This window comes from Macadamia integrifolia, chromosome 5, assembly GCF_013358625.1.
Source record: "Macadamia integrifolia cultivar HAES 741 chromosome 5, SCU_Mint_v3, whole genome shotgun sequence".
Classification (NCBI taxonomy): Eukaryota; Viridiplantae; Streptophyta; class Magnoliopsida; order Proteales; family Proteaceae; genus Macadamia; species Macadamia integrifolia.
This window is the reverse complement of record NC_056561.1, coordinates 44,814,789-44,831,343: the sequence shown is the minus strand read 5'-3', so window position 1 is coordinate 44,831,343 and position 16,555 is coordinate 44,814,789. Positions and strand designations below refer to the sequence as shown.

At 39.1% G+C, this 16,555-nt stretch overlaps 2 protein-coding genes across 3 annotated transcripts; one reads left to right on the top strand and one right to left on the bottom strand.

The window, feature by feature from the left end:
• Window positions 1–4,458: 4,458 nt before the first annotated feature.
• LOC122078243 (trihelix transcription factor ASR3) lies at window positions 4,459–9,187 on the top strand. Of its 2 annotated transcripts, XM_042644142.1 has the most exons (3): window positions 4,465–5,468; window positions 5,768–5,809; window positions 8,557–9,187. In XM_042644142.1, the coding sequence occupies exons 1-3, from the start codon at window positions 4,763–4,765 to the stop codon at window positions 8,841–8,843; spliced, it is 1,035 nt and encodes a 344-aa protein (XP_042500076.1). In that variant the 5' UTR covers window positions 4,465–4,762; the 3' UTR covers window positions 8,844–9,187. The 2 variants fall into 2 exon arrangements, with proteins under 2 accessions (XP_042500077.1, XP_042500076.1); XM_042644143.1 differs by lacking the exon at window positions 5,768–5,809 and having other exon boundaries at window positions 4,459–5,468.
• A 2,179-nt stretch (window positions 9,188–11,366) lies between these two features.
• LOC122078339 lies at window positions 11,367–16,344 on the bottom strand. Its single transcript, XM_042644292.1, has 2 exons — window positions 15,879–16,344; window positions 11,367–12,525 (listed from the first exon to the last, which is right to left on the bottom strand). Exons 1-2 carry the CDS (start codon window positions 16,263–16,265, stop codon window positions 11,611–11,613), a joined length of 1,302 nt encoding a protein of 433 aa, XP_042500226.1. The 5' UTR covers window positions 16,266–16,344; the 3' UTR covers window positions 11,367–11,610.
• Between the last annotated feature and the right edge of the window lie 211 nt (window positions 16,345–16,555).

Below are 16,555 nucleotides of genomic sequence, written 5' to 3'. Positions count from 1 at the left end.
ATAAATCATTTATTCTTGCAAACTTGAATGGTGGAGTAGATAGAGAAGAAAACAAGGACTACATTTTAAAATTTGGTACCGCAAAATTGATGGAACTTTTAAAAGAAATAAAATAAAACACTTAACTTTGTGGATTGAGTAACTAAATAACTCCTTGAGTCCACAAAAATGAGTCATGGACGGAAAGAATCTTTATATAAGGAAATTTCATATTGACACTCTATGAGTCATCGAATAATTTATAATTTTACTTTTTTAACCTTTTAGGATTACACATTTCTTTTTTTAATTGAGATTAAACCTATTATTTCATATGTGTATTCAAAACGCATTGCAAAATAATTTAAACTATTGAAAACGACATCATAATAAGTATAAATTCAAATAAAGGAAGAAAGAAAGAATCTTCATTCACACCAGTAGGGTAAGCCCTAAATGAAGGTGGTCGTAATCTTTGGTAGAGATGCCAAATTTTTTTGGTTGTTGCAGCTCTTTGTCAAGGTATGAAGGAGGCAGTGGTTGTGGTGGACAAATGAGAGGAGGAAGAAAACAATAAAAGGGTTTTTTCATTGTTTCTTTTCCCATTTTTGTCTTTTGCCGTCTAAACCTCTTGAAAACCCACTTCTAACATTTAGCTTTTAAGTCCCCATGTAAAGTACTGGCTGAAGGATCTACATGTTGTCACGTGTATTGGCATTTTCATGCCAAGTCAATGGGCAATGCCTTACGTATATAGGGAGGTTCACATGGTCAGAGAAGAGAGAATGTGAGAAAACGTGTAGTACCGATGGTGTGTATTTCATTTTCTTTTGCTAAATATACATAATATAGTAGTGGTAGAACCGTAGAAGGTTCCCATGACACTAGAGTGAGGAATCTGCATAGGCATCAATATCATATCAGACGATACATATCGGTGTCGATGGTGATAGACACTAATACATATAGGCTGATAAGATCAAAAAGCGTGTTTTTTTAAATTAAAACTGACCTAATACAAGACATCGTACATCGTACGGCAAGCGATGCTTCCATAGGACCAATTGGAGTGTCAAGACTCGAACCTACAATTAGACGACTTGAACGATGATGAATTGAGGGCATTTTCACTATTAGGCTACCAAGTACCAACCACATTTGTTCTGACCGAAATAGCCTTACAAAATGAGATTTAGCCTTACAAAATGAGATTTCCGACTATGCTAGAGAGGCTTTGAGACTTTTAAAGAAAACATCTCGTCAAAGTCCAACACTCCAACCCAACTACCTCCCTAAGTAGGCTGATTAGGACCCAATAGCTCCGTGATCAGATGGATCCAAGTTTAACTAGGATCCAATTTAAGACCAACTGTCCCAAAATGGATCTTCTCCCGGGTTCATTTACTCAAGATGGGACTCTTGACCGAAACATGATATTAGCATATTATATCATTCAACCCTACAATCTTTGGCAGATTAGTCTATCTAATTCAAACACTTCTCTTCTTTAAAAACCTGTCCTTCTTCTTCTTCTTTTAATGGTTAAAAAATGTTGATTTGGTTAACTTAGAATTGCATTTTTCAACTTATTCTTCTGATAGTAAAAATGGGTGTCAACTCTACAACTATGTCCTCTCTTGCATTTTTCTTACGAAGAGATAGGACATGACCTACAGGGGACTAGCAAGAAGGTCCACTAAGCCACACTCATTACTAACTAATAAATTACTACTATCACATCAAGAAAGGTGGGGGGTTGGAGGGTCAAACTATCAACCTTCCTAGATTTGTGCGTATGTGTATAAAATAGGGATAATTTTGTAAATCTACAAGATAAGAAAAAAAGTTATAAAACAAGTAGATTTACAAGATAAATAAGTGTAAAACAAAGTCAAACCTATTTATTTTGTTAATTCTTTTTCTTATCTAGTAAATCTAAGCAATTTCACCAATAAAATATGGGAGAGGATTTTCTAAACAAACTGCAGAGAGCATGGCTTTAGGTTTTCGGATTGGATAAGTCATATAGGCCTTGATCGATACCATATCAGAGTGTGCAGAGAAAAACACCAAACTCCTCATTTTTATTATTAAGGTAAAGAAACTCTATGCACCAACGTGCGGGAGCATCGACCATGCAAAGGCCCTCCCATTAACCCACGAATAGACATATGAACCATAGGGACGAGCAAAGTTCTTTCTCCTTTATCATTATTATTATTATTATTATTATTATTATTATTATTTGTGAGGTTACTCCTTTGTATGAATCAGATTCTATACCAAATACAACTAAGTAGCAATCTCATGAAATCTTGTTAGTGTTGCTTCCAGCCTCCCACAGCTATCATACCAAAACAGGATTTTACACTATGTCAAGTATTAATCCCTTATATTTAACCCTAAATATCTTCTACATAAAAATATAAAATAATCTAAATTAATGAAACAACCGTTTTTGTGACCCTCACGATCTCAAGTTGACCAAATAAGACAAAAGGGCTATTATATAATTTGATTGTCTCCCTAAACCTAAGGTGTTTTCTATGCCATCTCATATAAGATTTTTTTTTTTTTCCTTCTCTTAAGATAATGAATATAAAACTACATTGCTTGAGGATGTAGGAAATACTAAAGACTTAGAAAACCCTTCCTCAATATTAAATTATGGTATATAATATTATTATTATCCTTTTTTTATATGGATAATATATTAAGCATTGAGTTTTCTTTCACCTTCGTTCATCATGGGCATCGATATTGTAAAATTATTCTTTCTTTCTCTATCGGCAAAGGAAAATTTCACCAAGAGTCTAATCATAAGGTCCCTTACATTATTATAGAATGCAAAGAGAGTGCCGAGGAGGAAAAAAATAATAATAATAAAAATAATACAACCACCCAAAGTACACCAAGGAGAGGGAGGCTAGGCCAATAGGACACAGACAGATGGGATGCTAACCTTTCTTATATGTACATTAAGGGCAAATTTCGTTATAGTGACATTCTCAATATAACCAACTATGGTTACATAAAAAACTACCCCTATGAATGAATTGGGTTGGGGAGGGCGTGGGGGAAGGGGACACTCCACAATGAACTGCCTCTAGTAGTGCTTGCCATAATAAGGAACCCTAGCCTCCATCCTCCATGGACCATTAAAGTACCCATTAAGGGCCCTTACCTAATTGATTTGAATGTGGAAAATGCAATTAACTACTACATCCGATGCCAACCTGGATGAAATTCCCCATCTTTAAAGGCTTGCCTTCAGCTTATCTTGTTTGGGGAAATTACAGTTCAGCTGTCAATCTTCCTTCTTATCTGCTTGGAAAGAAATTGAATAGAAAGTTTGTAGTTTAATAATATTGATATATCGATCGTTGGTATGGGCGATACATGTTCTTTTTTTGAAATTCAGTCTGTTCTTGGATCAATATGACCTGATATCAAATCAATTCTAACGTATCAATATCGGTATCACTAGAGATTGATATAGCTCGTTGGATATACCACCAATCATATTAAAAACAAATGGAATATTAGGCTCATGAACTACCATGTAGTTGGCAACACCTTGATCACTACAAGGGATTTGAAAGGGATTAAAGCCATCTTAGAAGAGGAAGACAAAAATCAAGAGGACCCCCTTCAAATAGAGGTATCTAGCCATTTATGAATGGACAAAGAAGAAAAAGAGAGGTTGAAAATAATAAAAAATGGTGACAATGAAAGAAAGTAAGAGGACCCCTAAAGAGAGAGAGGAGATGATAGGGTGCCACATGACATACATCCACTCTTATAGGCATACCCCTTATATCCCATTTGGCATCCTCTTTTGGTCCCCACTCAGTCACATTGAGATTGTGACTCCTACTTCATCACCTATTGACACCTACATCACCTATGAGACTTATGCCTCCTAACCTCTTTAATTAATTCACTTTTATGATAAATAAGAAAACCATGAGGATTAATGGTTCAATTTTTATGTGCCTAAGAGAGAGAAAGAGAGAGGGGTCATGACATGATTCAAAAGGCCACTTGATATCTAGGGTTCAGGCGATTTTCAGTTGAATCAAAAATGAAATCCATGGAGATCGATTTCATTGTAGATTCTTCTATTCTGATCAATTCGAATTATTTAATTTCTAGGGTTTAGGTTATTTCTGCTGAATCGAATTGAAATCCATGAAGATTGATTTCATTGCCGATTCTGCTTACTTGAGCCATGGTCATGGGGGGATGAATACATACTATAGGGGGAGGGTGGTGGTGCCTTATCAATTCAAAGGAAGAAAGTGATGTCCTTTTTAACTTTTTTTGTAGTGAGTGAATTGAATATAAAGCATAGAATAAGGACCCAATTAATCATTAATTAATTTCTTTCTCTTTTTAAGTAGAAAATAAAGAAAGGAAAGAAAGAAAGCGTTATAGATTAGGGTCTCCAAATAACAACTAGTAAAACTAAACCCACCCAAAACCACACTCCCATTGCCCTAAGAAAACAAACCTAATCTCTCACTTTTCCACCCCTTCCTTCCCTCTCCCTCCTCTCCCTCCTCTCCCTCCTCACTCTTCCCCAGGTCTTCTCACAGCCCTCTCCTCTCTTCTCCTCCACTAATCTAAGACTCTTAGTATGGGCCAAGATGTGATGACCCTCCCGTTCAAACGGACTCCCATCAGAAACGCCGTTACGCCAAACCCCCGTTAAGTCACGTGCTTCTTCTGAGCCTTTTGACGCTGAGCCAGTCCCGTGCCCGTCCCTGCTTGTGTCGTGCCTATGGCGCATGAGACTTTAAGCCCAACAGCAGCAGCAGCGGCGCCCGCCGATGCACAGCCCAACGCAACGCCTCTCTCGAACGGCCTCGACGGTGCCGATGACGCCAATAGACCACCGAGGCTCCCTCGGTGGACGAGACAGGAGATACTGGTCCTTATTCAAGGCAAGAAGGTGGCGGAGAACCGGGTTCGTAGGGGTCGGGCCAGCGGTTCGGCGCTCGGGTCCAACCTACTGGAGCCTAAGTGGGCTTCCGTGTCGTCCTACTGCAAACGACACGGCGTGAATCGGGGACCAGTCCAGTGCCGGAAACGGTGGAGTAATCTCGCCGGAGATTACAAGAAGATAAAGGAGTGGGAATCGCAGATTAAAGACGAGTCGGAATCGTTCTGGGTCATGAGGAATGATCTGAGGAGAGAGAGGAAATTGCCTGGATTCTTTGATAGGGAGGTTTACGATATCTTGGACGGAAGGAGTGAGACTGATCCGGCGACGGTGACTGCCGATGTGAAGGACGAAGTGTTGGCAGTAGCGGCGGTGGAGGAAGAGGAGGCCGTCTTCGACAGCGGCCGGAGCGCTGCGGCGGAAGATGGTCTATTTTCGGATTTTGATCAGTCGGGGCAAGACGAGGCTGGTGGGAGCCCTGAGAAAGAAACTGTGGCGACAGGTAGCCCTACGACGACTGTCCCGGCTCCGTTGCCGATTTCGGGTAATCCTATCTCTCATGCTTTACGGATTACATATCCTTAATTCTTCTCTGTGGAGATGTTTCATGTTTGAATTGGATTTCCTTTGGGCTCGTAGAACTGGTTATGAACTACTTGGTGACTATTGGGTTTCTCTCTATTCGTCTGTGGGAGCTCTTTTTTACCTCTAACTTCATAGGGATTCGTATTTCGTTTGTTGTGCGTTTGAAGAAAGAATTCCTCGCTTCCTTCCATGTTTTCTCCATAATTTTTTTCGTGCTAATATATATTTTGTTTTCATTGGTGTTATTTTCGGATGCAGAGAAGCAGTACCAGCCATTTTGCAAAGGATATTTAGATCAAGGTAATGATTGAGATGGATTGAATAATTAATTATCCAGTTCTTTTGCTGTTCTGGTTTTTACAGTTTTGCTTCAGGAAGTCAAATCAAATCCAATAACCATTAATTCTGGTATAGGGGTTTTAATTCTGGGACTTCTATTTACTTCTGACAAAGGCCCCTTTCTGGGACTATTACTTCCATACTTTTTGGCTCGCCCTCATCTTCGAAGCTCAGACAAAGCCGGGTCTAATCCTTTCATTGGGAAGTTGATTCATCTCTGACCCTACCTTTCGTCTCGATCACCCCTTGAATCGAATAGAATGAAAGGAATGGCAGATCGCTCTCCCTTCATCCTTCTACCATGATGAAAAAATGATTGCGTTTTATTTATTAAATTTCTACTCCATGACTTATGATAGACTTCCTGGATGATTTAGTAACTGGATGAATTACTATTCCACAAGCTGTTCATTTTGATCATTCCTGGATTCTGGTTTGAGTTTTTATGCAGCTGGCCCTCCATTTCGACCATTGAGTTCTCTATCAAAATTTATGATCCTTATGCTCGCTAACCGTGTGAGATTTATCTGATTCTTATGTTTTCTAGGTTTTTATCATGTGTGAAATGTCCTTTGTTTTGTCGGTCTTGTCTGAGATATAACCTGTTGATGGTAGCCTTAGTTCTTATAATTAGACATTTGCAGGGCAGGTTTTTGAATCCTTGTTCGAGAAATTTCGTTATGATGACTGAATATTGGCTCAATTTATATGCATGCTTATAGTTCAGAAAACCTTGCATGCTTACGTCAAGGTTGAATTTTCCTGGTATACTTCAGCATTCAAAGCTGTTAAAGTTTCTATAGTGCTTCAAATTTGGAATGACCAAGTAAAATCCTTTAGAATGCTACTGGAATATCAGAGGTCATTTGAGTTTTGTTTTCAAAGAGTTTAGTAGTTGGAGGGTTAGTTGAAGGGTGAAGGAGGCTGTGGTATAATATCTATGTCAGGATGAATTTGGGGCCCCATTAAGGGAGTTTGTTTGCCAGTCTTATAATTTTCAATTATTGGTTATTTAGGTCTGATTAATAAGTAGGTCATTAGTTGTTTATCTTGCAGATATATAATTTTTCATATCTGATTCTAGATGTATTTTGGTAAGAATTGCGTAATTGGGTTAGTAGTTCTTTTCTTGCTGTTCTGGTGGAGTTTGGTCCTATTGTCTATCCAGCTGGACAACCAGCCTAGTTTGCCAGTTGCTTTTTTTTTTTTTTAGTTATTTTTGGAATTTAGTTTGGTTTGCATGTCATGAACTTGATTGTGTTATAGTGATGTTTTTGAGTTTAAAATGATTATATAAAAGGGCATCTTTGTTCATTTTTCTTCATTAACCAAAATACATCCTGCGGTTCGTAGGCTCTAATACGTTGTGAATTTACCATGTGAAGGTGGATTGTTTCTATGCTAGTTGGATTCATATATGTTATTCGTCACTTCTTTCTTCCTTTTCGTTTATTCTACAACCTGCTACTGTTGGAACCAATCAGTCAGCCAAGGCATCTAGCTTCACCAACCTGTCCAACCCAAACATCAATCATTGCATCCTTGTCCAAGGTTACATCTCCCTTTAAATTGACCCATTGTCAATTGCTATAGAGAATCCTGAATTAACCCATCTCTCTTTCGAGATTCCCCTAAATAGCCTGGTATACGATATCTCCCATAGACTCACCACACCACTGAAAAGCCAAAAGATTTTTCCAGTCCTATCTGATCAACTTTTTTGGGCCTATAGAACCCTATTTTTTTAAATTTACCCTTTCTTGAGCTGAATCCTTTGGGTTGATCTATGTGGTATGCTGGATCTTGGAGCTTACAAAATCTTTGCAGGGCAAATGAATTCTGTATAGTATGCTAGACATATGTATATACCAAAAGAACAAGGACAACACACACGCACACACAAAAACCTGAACAATGTGTACATTTACAAGGAAAATATGTTTCATCTAATGCTTGGAAAGGCTAACCTGCTTCTCTATTCCATGATAGCATTTGGCATCTAGGGGACTTAGGTGAATCCACAAGGTTGACCTTGCTGAAAACTCAACTCAACTCAACTTTATCCCAACTAAATGGGGTCGCCTACATGGACCCTTTCTCTCCAATCAGCACTATTTAAATCCATACTTGTTACTAGTCCTAAGCAATGCATGTCTTTTCTCACCACTTCTACTCAACCGTGCTGAAACCAATTTTCCAATTGGATGTTCATTAACTGTCCCATCTATAGCATTCTTTTCAATATTAAGTGAAAAAGATAAAAAGGGGTGGTCCCTATGCATATGCACAAGTTTATTCCACTTCTATGAAGTAGGCTTCTCCAATTCCTATTATGAAGAAACAATTGTAAGGTGTTTGCATGAAATAGTCCAACATCGTTAACCAGGACCTTGGAGTTGGGCTTCTACACTTGGGAGGTATCTCATGCTTAAGCTTTTAAGTAGGAAGCTTGAACAGAATGGAATTTTTTTGTGGGGAAAGGATGGTTTTGATTGCTTGCATCTTTGTAAGTGCATACACGAGTAGTTTTGATTGCCTGCATATTTGTACGTGCATACATGATACATAAGTAAGATGTTTCAAGTCAGTATCCCCCTGAACAAGTAAAATAAGCACCAAACAAATGATAGAACTCTTTTCTTACAGAAAGGAGTTAGCTTAGATCACTTCCAGAAACACTGTTGTGCTGATTGGTTTCACTTATGCAGGTGCAACAAATGAAAAACAACCTACTGTGAATCCTGAGAAAGGGTCTACGTCTCAAGAAGGACGAAAGCGGAGGCGGTTATCAACTGATGTTGGCAGTGAAGCCACTCTGCCAGACCAATTGATCGAGGTCCTAGAGAGGAACAGTAAAATGCTAGCATCACAACTTGAGGTTCAGAACATGAATTGCCAATTAGACAGAGACCAGCGGAAGGACCATGCTGACAGTTTAGTTTCAGTTCTTAGCAAACTTGCAGATGCTTTAGGAAGGATTGCTGATAAGTTATAATGGAGGGCTGTAGGGTATGGTGTACATAAGACAGATGCTCACATGAGCTCCGTGGATTGCAGTGTAGGCTGAGGATTTGGAGGATTACCAGCGAGATTTATCACATGCAAGCATTTGAATTGGCCTTTCATAAGATATCATTGTAAAATTCCTTTCCCAGCCATCCCCCCTTTTTTATTTCATACAAAAATAATAAAACCATAGGAATTTTATAGGGGATAATTGCAGGCCTTTCTTTTTTTACATATTTAGAGATTTATGGGGTCTTATAATATTTTTAATGTTTGTATATTTGATTGATTCTAATAAGTTATTGGTGCACATATTGGTCCTTTGGTCCTTCATTCTTCTTAACTCAGATATGTTTAATGCTATTGGACTCTGCACTTAATCAGTTCATACATGAGAGTATCAGTTGATCTAGATACGCTTTTGTGCCAATTTTTGCTTACTCTTTGCCTTGCCGGGAGATGATAAAAACACAGGCCACAGTTACAACTTACAAGACTAATCCATGGCATATCACCATGTTTTATAAATTCAGCATGACAATGAAACCAGAAGAAAGGTATAAGGGTATATGAAAATAACAGTTTGAACCACACAATATTGATGCATCACCAGGAATCATAAAGGGTCTGTTCCTTGTGGGATCGTGGTTCAGTTTTGGAACCATTTGCACTTTGGTTGTTTTAAGGCTCTTTTCTAGCTAGGCTTGGCGTTTTTGAACCTAAGAACCCTTCTGTATAATTACAGAGATGCATAACCCCATAAAATTGCTAAATGGATCCTTTCATCTCACCTCCTACCTCAAGGTCATGGCGGAGGGATCTTTTACTTCTTCACTGGGCCAATTTATGGTGATTTTACTTAAGGGCCGTTTAATTTTGTTTTTAGAAACAGTTTTTTCATTTTTTTGTTTTTAGAAACGAAAAAACACCCTAAAAACCGTTTGATTTTTCTGTTTCGTTTCTCTTGTTTTTGGTAACAGAAATAGAAATTTATGTCTATTTCTGTGTCTAGAAACAGGAATGGAGAAACAAGTTAGACTTGTTTTTTCTGTTTCTAGAAACAAGTGGGAGTGACAAAAATTATGAAAAACCCGATACTTCACTCAACTTACCCAAACCCCCAACCCATTGTTGAAACTTCTCTCTATCCGAATGTGGCGATTCCAACTTAGTTGTGCGAAGCTCACAATTTCGGATTGCATTTATCATTCTGAAGCTCATCTCCATGAAACATACCTGCAACTCCAACGTCATGCCTTCACTCATGTCTTGAGCTCGACTACACTGTTGAAATCGCTTTGAAAAACAGAAAAATCAAACACTTTTTTGTATTTTCAAAAATCGTTTCTTAGCATAGAAACAACAAAAACCATTTCTATTGTTTCTAGACACAGAAACAAGAAAAACAAAATCCAACGGGCCCTTACTCTTCCATTGCGAAGGAAAAGTTGGATTCAGAAATCACAGAACCTGATATATGCTGTTGAAAGCCATAGCACAGATTTACCAGGGCACCCCACTGGTTCTCTGGTTTAATTGAATACACCCAAATTCTTGATAGGACTGACTGGATTCAGACATCAGAACCAGGTCTGGCTTAGCATCTGGTGATGAGACCTCTCTTCTTAACCCACCATCCCACCTTCTTCAATGTCCTCTTCACGTCTGCCTCTTATGTGTACACAAAAGTAAGTGATCTGGGTGGCTTTGGAACACCCCCGGAAGAGCAACAGGTCATAGCAGCATACCTTGGGAGCAAACCCCTGCATTTGGTTTGCATTCAATTCTTAGAATACATTCTAGGTCGATTTGCTTCTTAGATGATAGAAACAATTAAGTTCTGGTGGCTTTGGATGGCCCCAGGAAGCAACAGACCACTGCGCGTTGCTTGCATTTCGCATCAATAGTTTCTCCGGTAGAGATCCCCAGGGCACGATCGTCACTCAACCGTAAAACCAATACTTATATGAGCAAATATGTGGAAAATTAAGCCCAAGCTGTCAGCTTTCCAGGAATATTATCGAAACACATAATAGAATGTAACACGAATGCTACAAAAGCTCAATTGCACCAACTGCGTGCAACAGAGAAGCGGAAAAGTTCCTCCAAGCAGGCAGCTTGGAAAGGAAGGAACCTCCAATTAGATTCATCGTTTTTGCCACTCACAATGCAATGTCACACATCAAATTTTAGAATTTAATTCAATCAAACACCCTCTTATATCGAACAAGCATTGCATATTTTTTCACCTTTTGACTTCAAATCCTCTATTTGGCCAATAGTCCCTTGGAAAAAAGGGGGAGGGGGAGGGGGAGGGGGAGGGGGTGGGGGTGGGGGGTGATCCCGGCCAGACATGATGGGTGAAATGATCAGCCAGCCCCCATGAAATAAAATACATCACTAAAAATGCTTCCTTGTGTGCTCCCATTGACCCTCGCACAAGTGCCAGAACCGCACACCCCACACCCCACAGGAAACACTTCCATATTCCCAATTAGGCTGCAACTTCACATGTCAGGAAGGTCTGCATAAAGTGATTAGTGATGCATGTTCTTGAGCACTACAAAGTGCCTAAACCGTATAAAACCAAAACTCCTTGAAAAGTAAATATAATAATTCAATAAAACCAAGAGTAGCAAGAGAACTATTAAGTTTGCTTAAGTTCCCCCTGTATAAGGCAAGTATGGATCAGCACTGATGCCATTAATGCAAGTATTGATCTGCATCTGTTACCTCGAGGAGATCCAAAAATGACATCAAGTATCAGAGTCATCCAACCGAACTTTCAGTCTGTACTGACGGGCCAATTTTCGGGTGCCACTGGTTTTATCTGTGGCTGCTGTTCCCAGATCATCTTCATCCATTGCACAAGCTTCTCCTTCTTGGGATTCACCAGCCGCAATGCAAAGGGGCACGCTTGCCTTGTGTGCTGACTCCTCAGAACCATTTTCCTGAGTTATATCAACCTCAGTGCTGCTTGCAATTGAGGCATTATTTGCCTTCTTTTTAGGAGTAAAGACAATCAATTTTGAAGCATCTGTGCAAGTACCATCCAGGTCTGTGTCGACAGAACTTGGCTTCCTCATCATGCTGAGAAAATCCATGTAAGCTTGTCGATTAGATTCTTCATCAACTCCGCCTAATGAATCAAAACTATAGCATGTATATTTCGATGGATTTCGTAAATAATCTGGAATTCCATGGGAACCTTGAGGCGATGATGAACCATCTTCTGCAACTGTAGGCGTACCAATTGAATGCGCTACCGACAACAAATCTTGGGGTTCCTCTATGTCACTGTCATGATTGTTTTCACATTTAGGGTCAAACCTCACACGTTTTCGTGGCTTTGAATCTGCCTGATTTTCCTTCCTTTTCAGAATAGATTTCAAGTTACCACCTTCAGATACTTGAGAATCCAAAGCAGCTGGTACCATTTTATCAGGAGCCTGAGAAGAATCTGATTTTGCGGCTTCGGTTTCATCTTCTTTGAGCCTAATTCTTGCTGCCAAGTGATTAGCGCGTGGATCCCGAGTGACCTCCTCAAAGGAATTCGGAAACACATTATGATAATTTAAGAAGTTCCCATGATCAGTAATATCCTTCATATACAAGCGGTCACCGGTATTTTCCTTGCCAATAGCTACATTGTCATATTCATCTTCTTCCTCCTGCATATGGCAAGTTGGTAACAAAAATTAAAAAACTTGAACAGACAAGCTTCAGATACTCAGTATGAAAAGAAATACAAAATTCACAAGCATGCCAAATTTGCAAACAGAAGTAACAATTAAAGAATAAGAAGAGGAAGAACGACGACAACAATGAGAAAATAGGAGAACCAAAGACGTTGCATTTTCTTGACGGCAGGGAGCTGTAACTTATCATGCAAATTAATTCAGTACTGTGGTTTCGGTTCCTACCCTTCTGGATATTGTATAAACCAATCCTGCTGTCTATAACTTGGTAATTATCTCTTGCTTCCTCGAGCAAATCCAAACAAAATAGATCTAGAGAACAGATAAAAAATTTAAAATACCTAATGTACTAGAAATTTCTCCACTTATAATTACCAAATCACACAAAAGAAATTAGGCTTCTCAAACTGTTGCTTAAAATTAAGTATACAGATTATTATTTTTTTTGGTAAGGAGTATACAGATTATAAAGTTACATATAATGTGGCATCTGAAACAACACACAACTCAACCTTTTCCCAACTAACTGGGTTGGCTTCAAGGATTGTGGTTTGCCATCCCACACTGTTTAGAGCCATGTTTGTGGTTAACTCGAAGCTATTCATATCCATTCCCACTACTTCTTCCCAAGTAATTATCAGTTGGCATCTAAAATAGAAGGGGGGTTGGCATCAAGGACTAAAAATGTTGCATTAAGAACTCGAGACACTAGCATCAATCTCAAGACCTTTTTAGGGAAGTTCAGTGTTGGATCTCAATTTGACTCTACAGACCATAATCTGCCCTTCTTCTCCACATCACTACCATCTCCCATATAAGTAGTCAGAGATTTATTCCCTCAGAATAGTCAATGAAGCACTTGAGCCTCTTACAACTTCCATGTAAGAAAAACAATTACGTGACATTGAAGCAAATCAACTATGGTGTCTCCCAAGTACTTGAGTTCGGCTAGACCAATCACGTTCCCCATCTAGTTTCATAGACCCAGAAATATACCATCACCAAACAGCATACACAATGGACTTCATCCTATGTATGTCTGGTTAACTCATCCATAGTTAATGCCATACAGGTTCCATGTTAATCCATACCATAGTTGTCATGGCGTTGCCTAGGCGGCGATTTGGCATCCTGGCGGAAAAAGAAGTTCATGGCAATACTACGATTTACATGACTCACAAATGGCGGTCGCCATTGGCTTATAGGCGTCGCCATGGCACCGCCATGGACGCCAGATCACGCCTGATTCACTAGGCGGTCGATTTTTTGTAAATGCAAGGTGATTTTGATAGGGCTATATTGATTTTTGATGATTTGATGTTGCTTAATGTTGGTTTTATATGTTATAGGGTATATATTGTAGGTTTATAGCATGCTAAATAACTTTAGAAAATAGGGAAAATAAAAATGACACATGGGCGATTTAACTGCCATGGCAACGCCATAACGGGCAATTCATCGCCAAATCGATTAGCCACCCCTCCACCGCCTTGGATCGATTTGATGCCGTGACAACTATGATCCATACCATAAGCATGTTGTGATGGGAATTGGAAATGCAACTTTCCCAAGCTGCTCTAACAATGGTCACAGCTCCACCATACATTGTCTTATTACATCATTTTATCAGCTTAAAAACCTTTTTCTTTTTTCTCATTATCAATGAAAGGAACCTATTGAGTTGCAAAAAGATTGATTTGATTAAGAAAAAAAAAATTTTATGGAATATACAAGCATAACAAGATCTGCGTAGCAGGTTTTTAAGACCATGTATTGGACACCAGCATATGTGGCAGTCAATTTGAAGGTTGATATCAGCAATGATCATGTTACTCAGTTATCATTCCACTTCTTGAAATGAACACTGTGTCTACCTCCAACTCAACTCAACTAGACTCAACCAAACAACTATGTGTCCCCTATGAAAATTACAGAAGTCAGTGCAACAATGCTATTCTACAGAGGGCCACATCTTCCATTAATTCATAAGCAATATAGTCTTTTCTCCCCTAATTCAGCCTGAGTCATCTTTGGCCTTGCCCTTGTTCTTTGAACAACATCAATTCAAGATGTAAGGAAAAACCTATTAGCACTGAGACAAAAAAGTTCACTTAACCACTCTCTGAAACAGTATAAACTCTAAAAACACCCTCTCATTAGATACCAACCGACCTGCCAGTATACCAACTAACCACCCACCTCCTTCTCCTCAATTTTATCAGCCTATCCATCTTTCTCAGTGCCTAATAAGTAGATAAAAGTAAATCCAAAGCACTTGAAAGGAAAATATATGAAAATGCACTAATGCTACTTGCTACCATTCAAGCCTGAAAAATTCATAATAGATATTAAAATTAGTATCATGGAAAACAAACAGGTCGACCAGGCCTGCCCTAAAAGGATCATTTCTTGTACAACTACCATTCATATATTGCCCATCTGGTTCATGAATCTCGTGGATACCATGGAACACTTAATACGATGCAATCAATAAATTCAGCAACCCAGCCACTGACAGTACAAGTTTCTATTCTGAAAGCTTGTGCATGTCCAAGTCATTCCTATGTAGTTCCAGAAGAGGCACAGTTCAAGATTAAAGTAAAATAAAAGTAAGAATGAGATGCTTTCTTGTTCGAGGAAAAAAAAATTATCACATTGAGACAATGACTTTAACTTGGCCTTTCATGTTTGATGGGTGTGAAGAACACCCAGTCCAGTAACATACAATACAGTACCAACCAACTTTGGATTATATGATTCTTTTTTAATTTGACCTTTCATATTGTACTGAATACTGAACAGTAAACCAATGAGAATATAAGTGCACAAATCAAAGATGGTATAGAAAATAAACATGGTACTTTAGTTTACTACTTATGAGTGCTTAGCAACAATAAGTACGTACTTTCTTGCGGTGGAGGTGGCCACAGTACAACACTAACAGCAGGCAATGGCCTAAACAAAGTAATAGGCTAATAGGCCTTCAATTGCTACTTTGTTGATCAGGTGGTGTAGAGGTCAAATGGGATATTAAAGATTTCTCAGTTGAGAATCACCGTAACTCAGCTAGAACGAACAATGGGTATTCACTAAAACATTTAAAACCTTCTCCGTCCTTCTTGATATAAATAAAAAAAGTATGCAAATTTTACAATTCGTCGGGGCTAAATCCAAGGGCTCGGATCCATGCCCTTTTTTTTTCCCCTCAATTCTGTAATCAAGAAAGGGTCTGCGACCTTACGATGAGGAATGTGCAAGGAAACCACATCAATTAAAACAAAGTGAGAACCATGGAAATTTTAAGCTTAACAGAGACGAACGCGTACCTCGTTATCCAGAGTACAGTCCAAGCCAATTGACGACCTAATTTCCCATTCTTCCTTGTCGTGACCATCAGATTGATCTGAAGAATCACGGCCTTGTTGGTCGTCTTCATCATCGTCCTCGATGTCTTCTAGATCCTCTTCAAACTCTTTCCGAATATTTCTTGATTTTTTCTGTGAAGACTTACGGTCCTTTCCGACGAATCCATCGAAGGAAGAGGAACATGGGGTTTCTTCTCTGTCGAGCCTGTCTGTACCTCGATTCCATTCCTTCCTTTCAACCTCGTCGTCAGACAGAGACCATAACGAACGCAGAGACGAAGATGATGGTGAAGACGAAGCTAGAGAGCCAAAAGCCTTGTCAACCCGAACTTTGAAAGCGTCTTCCATGCCTATGCGTGGGCAGAGGTTTCCTCACTGACCCTCTTTAGGTCTTATTTCTCAAATGAGAACCATCACCGTCTCATCTGGTTGTCCAGAAGTGTTCCACTTCAACCGACCTTGGCTTGGACTTCGATGTATGGGCCTCGACTGTGTGGGCCAAGGTGTTGGATTTCGGTTAGTTTGATGCCTAGCCTGGCAGAAATCGGTACAATACTTCAATTTGCGAGCCCAGCCCACTGACATGAGTCTTTATCACCTATCCCTTTTTCTTTTTTTTCTTTTTTTTTTTGGGGGGT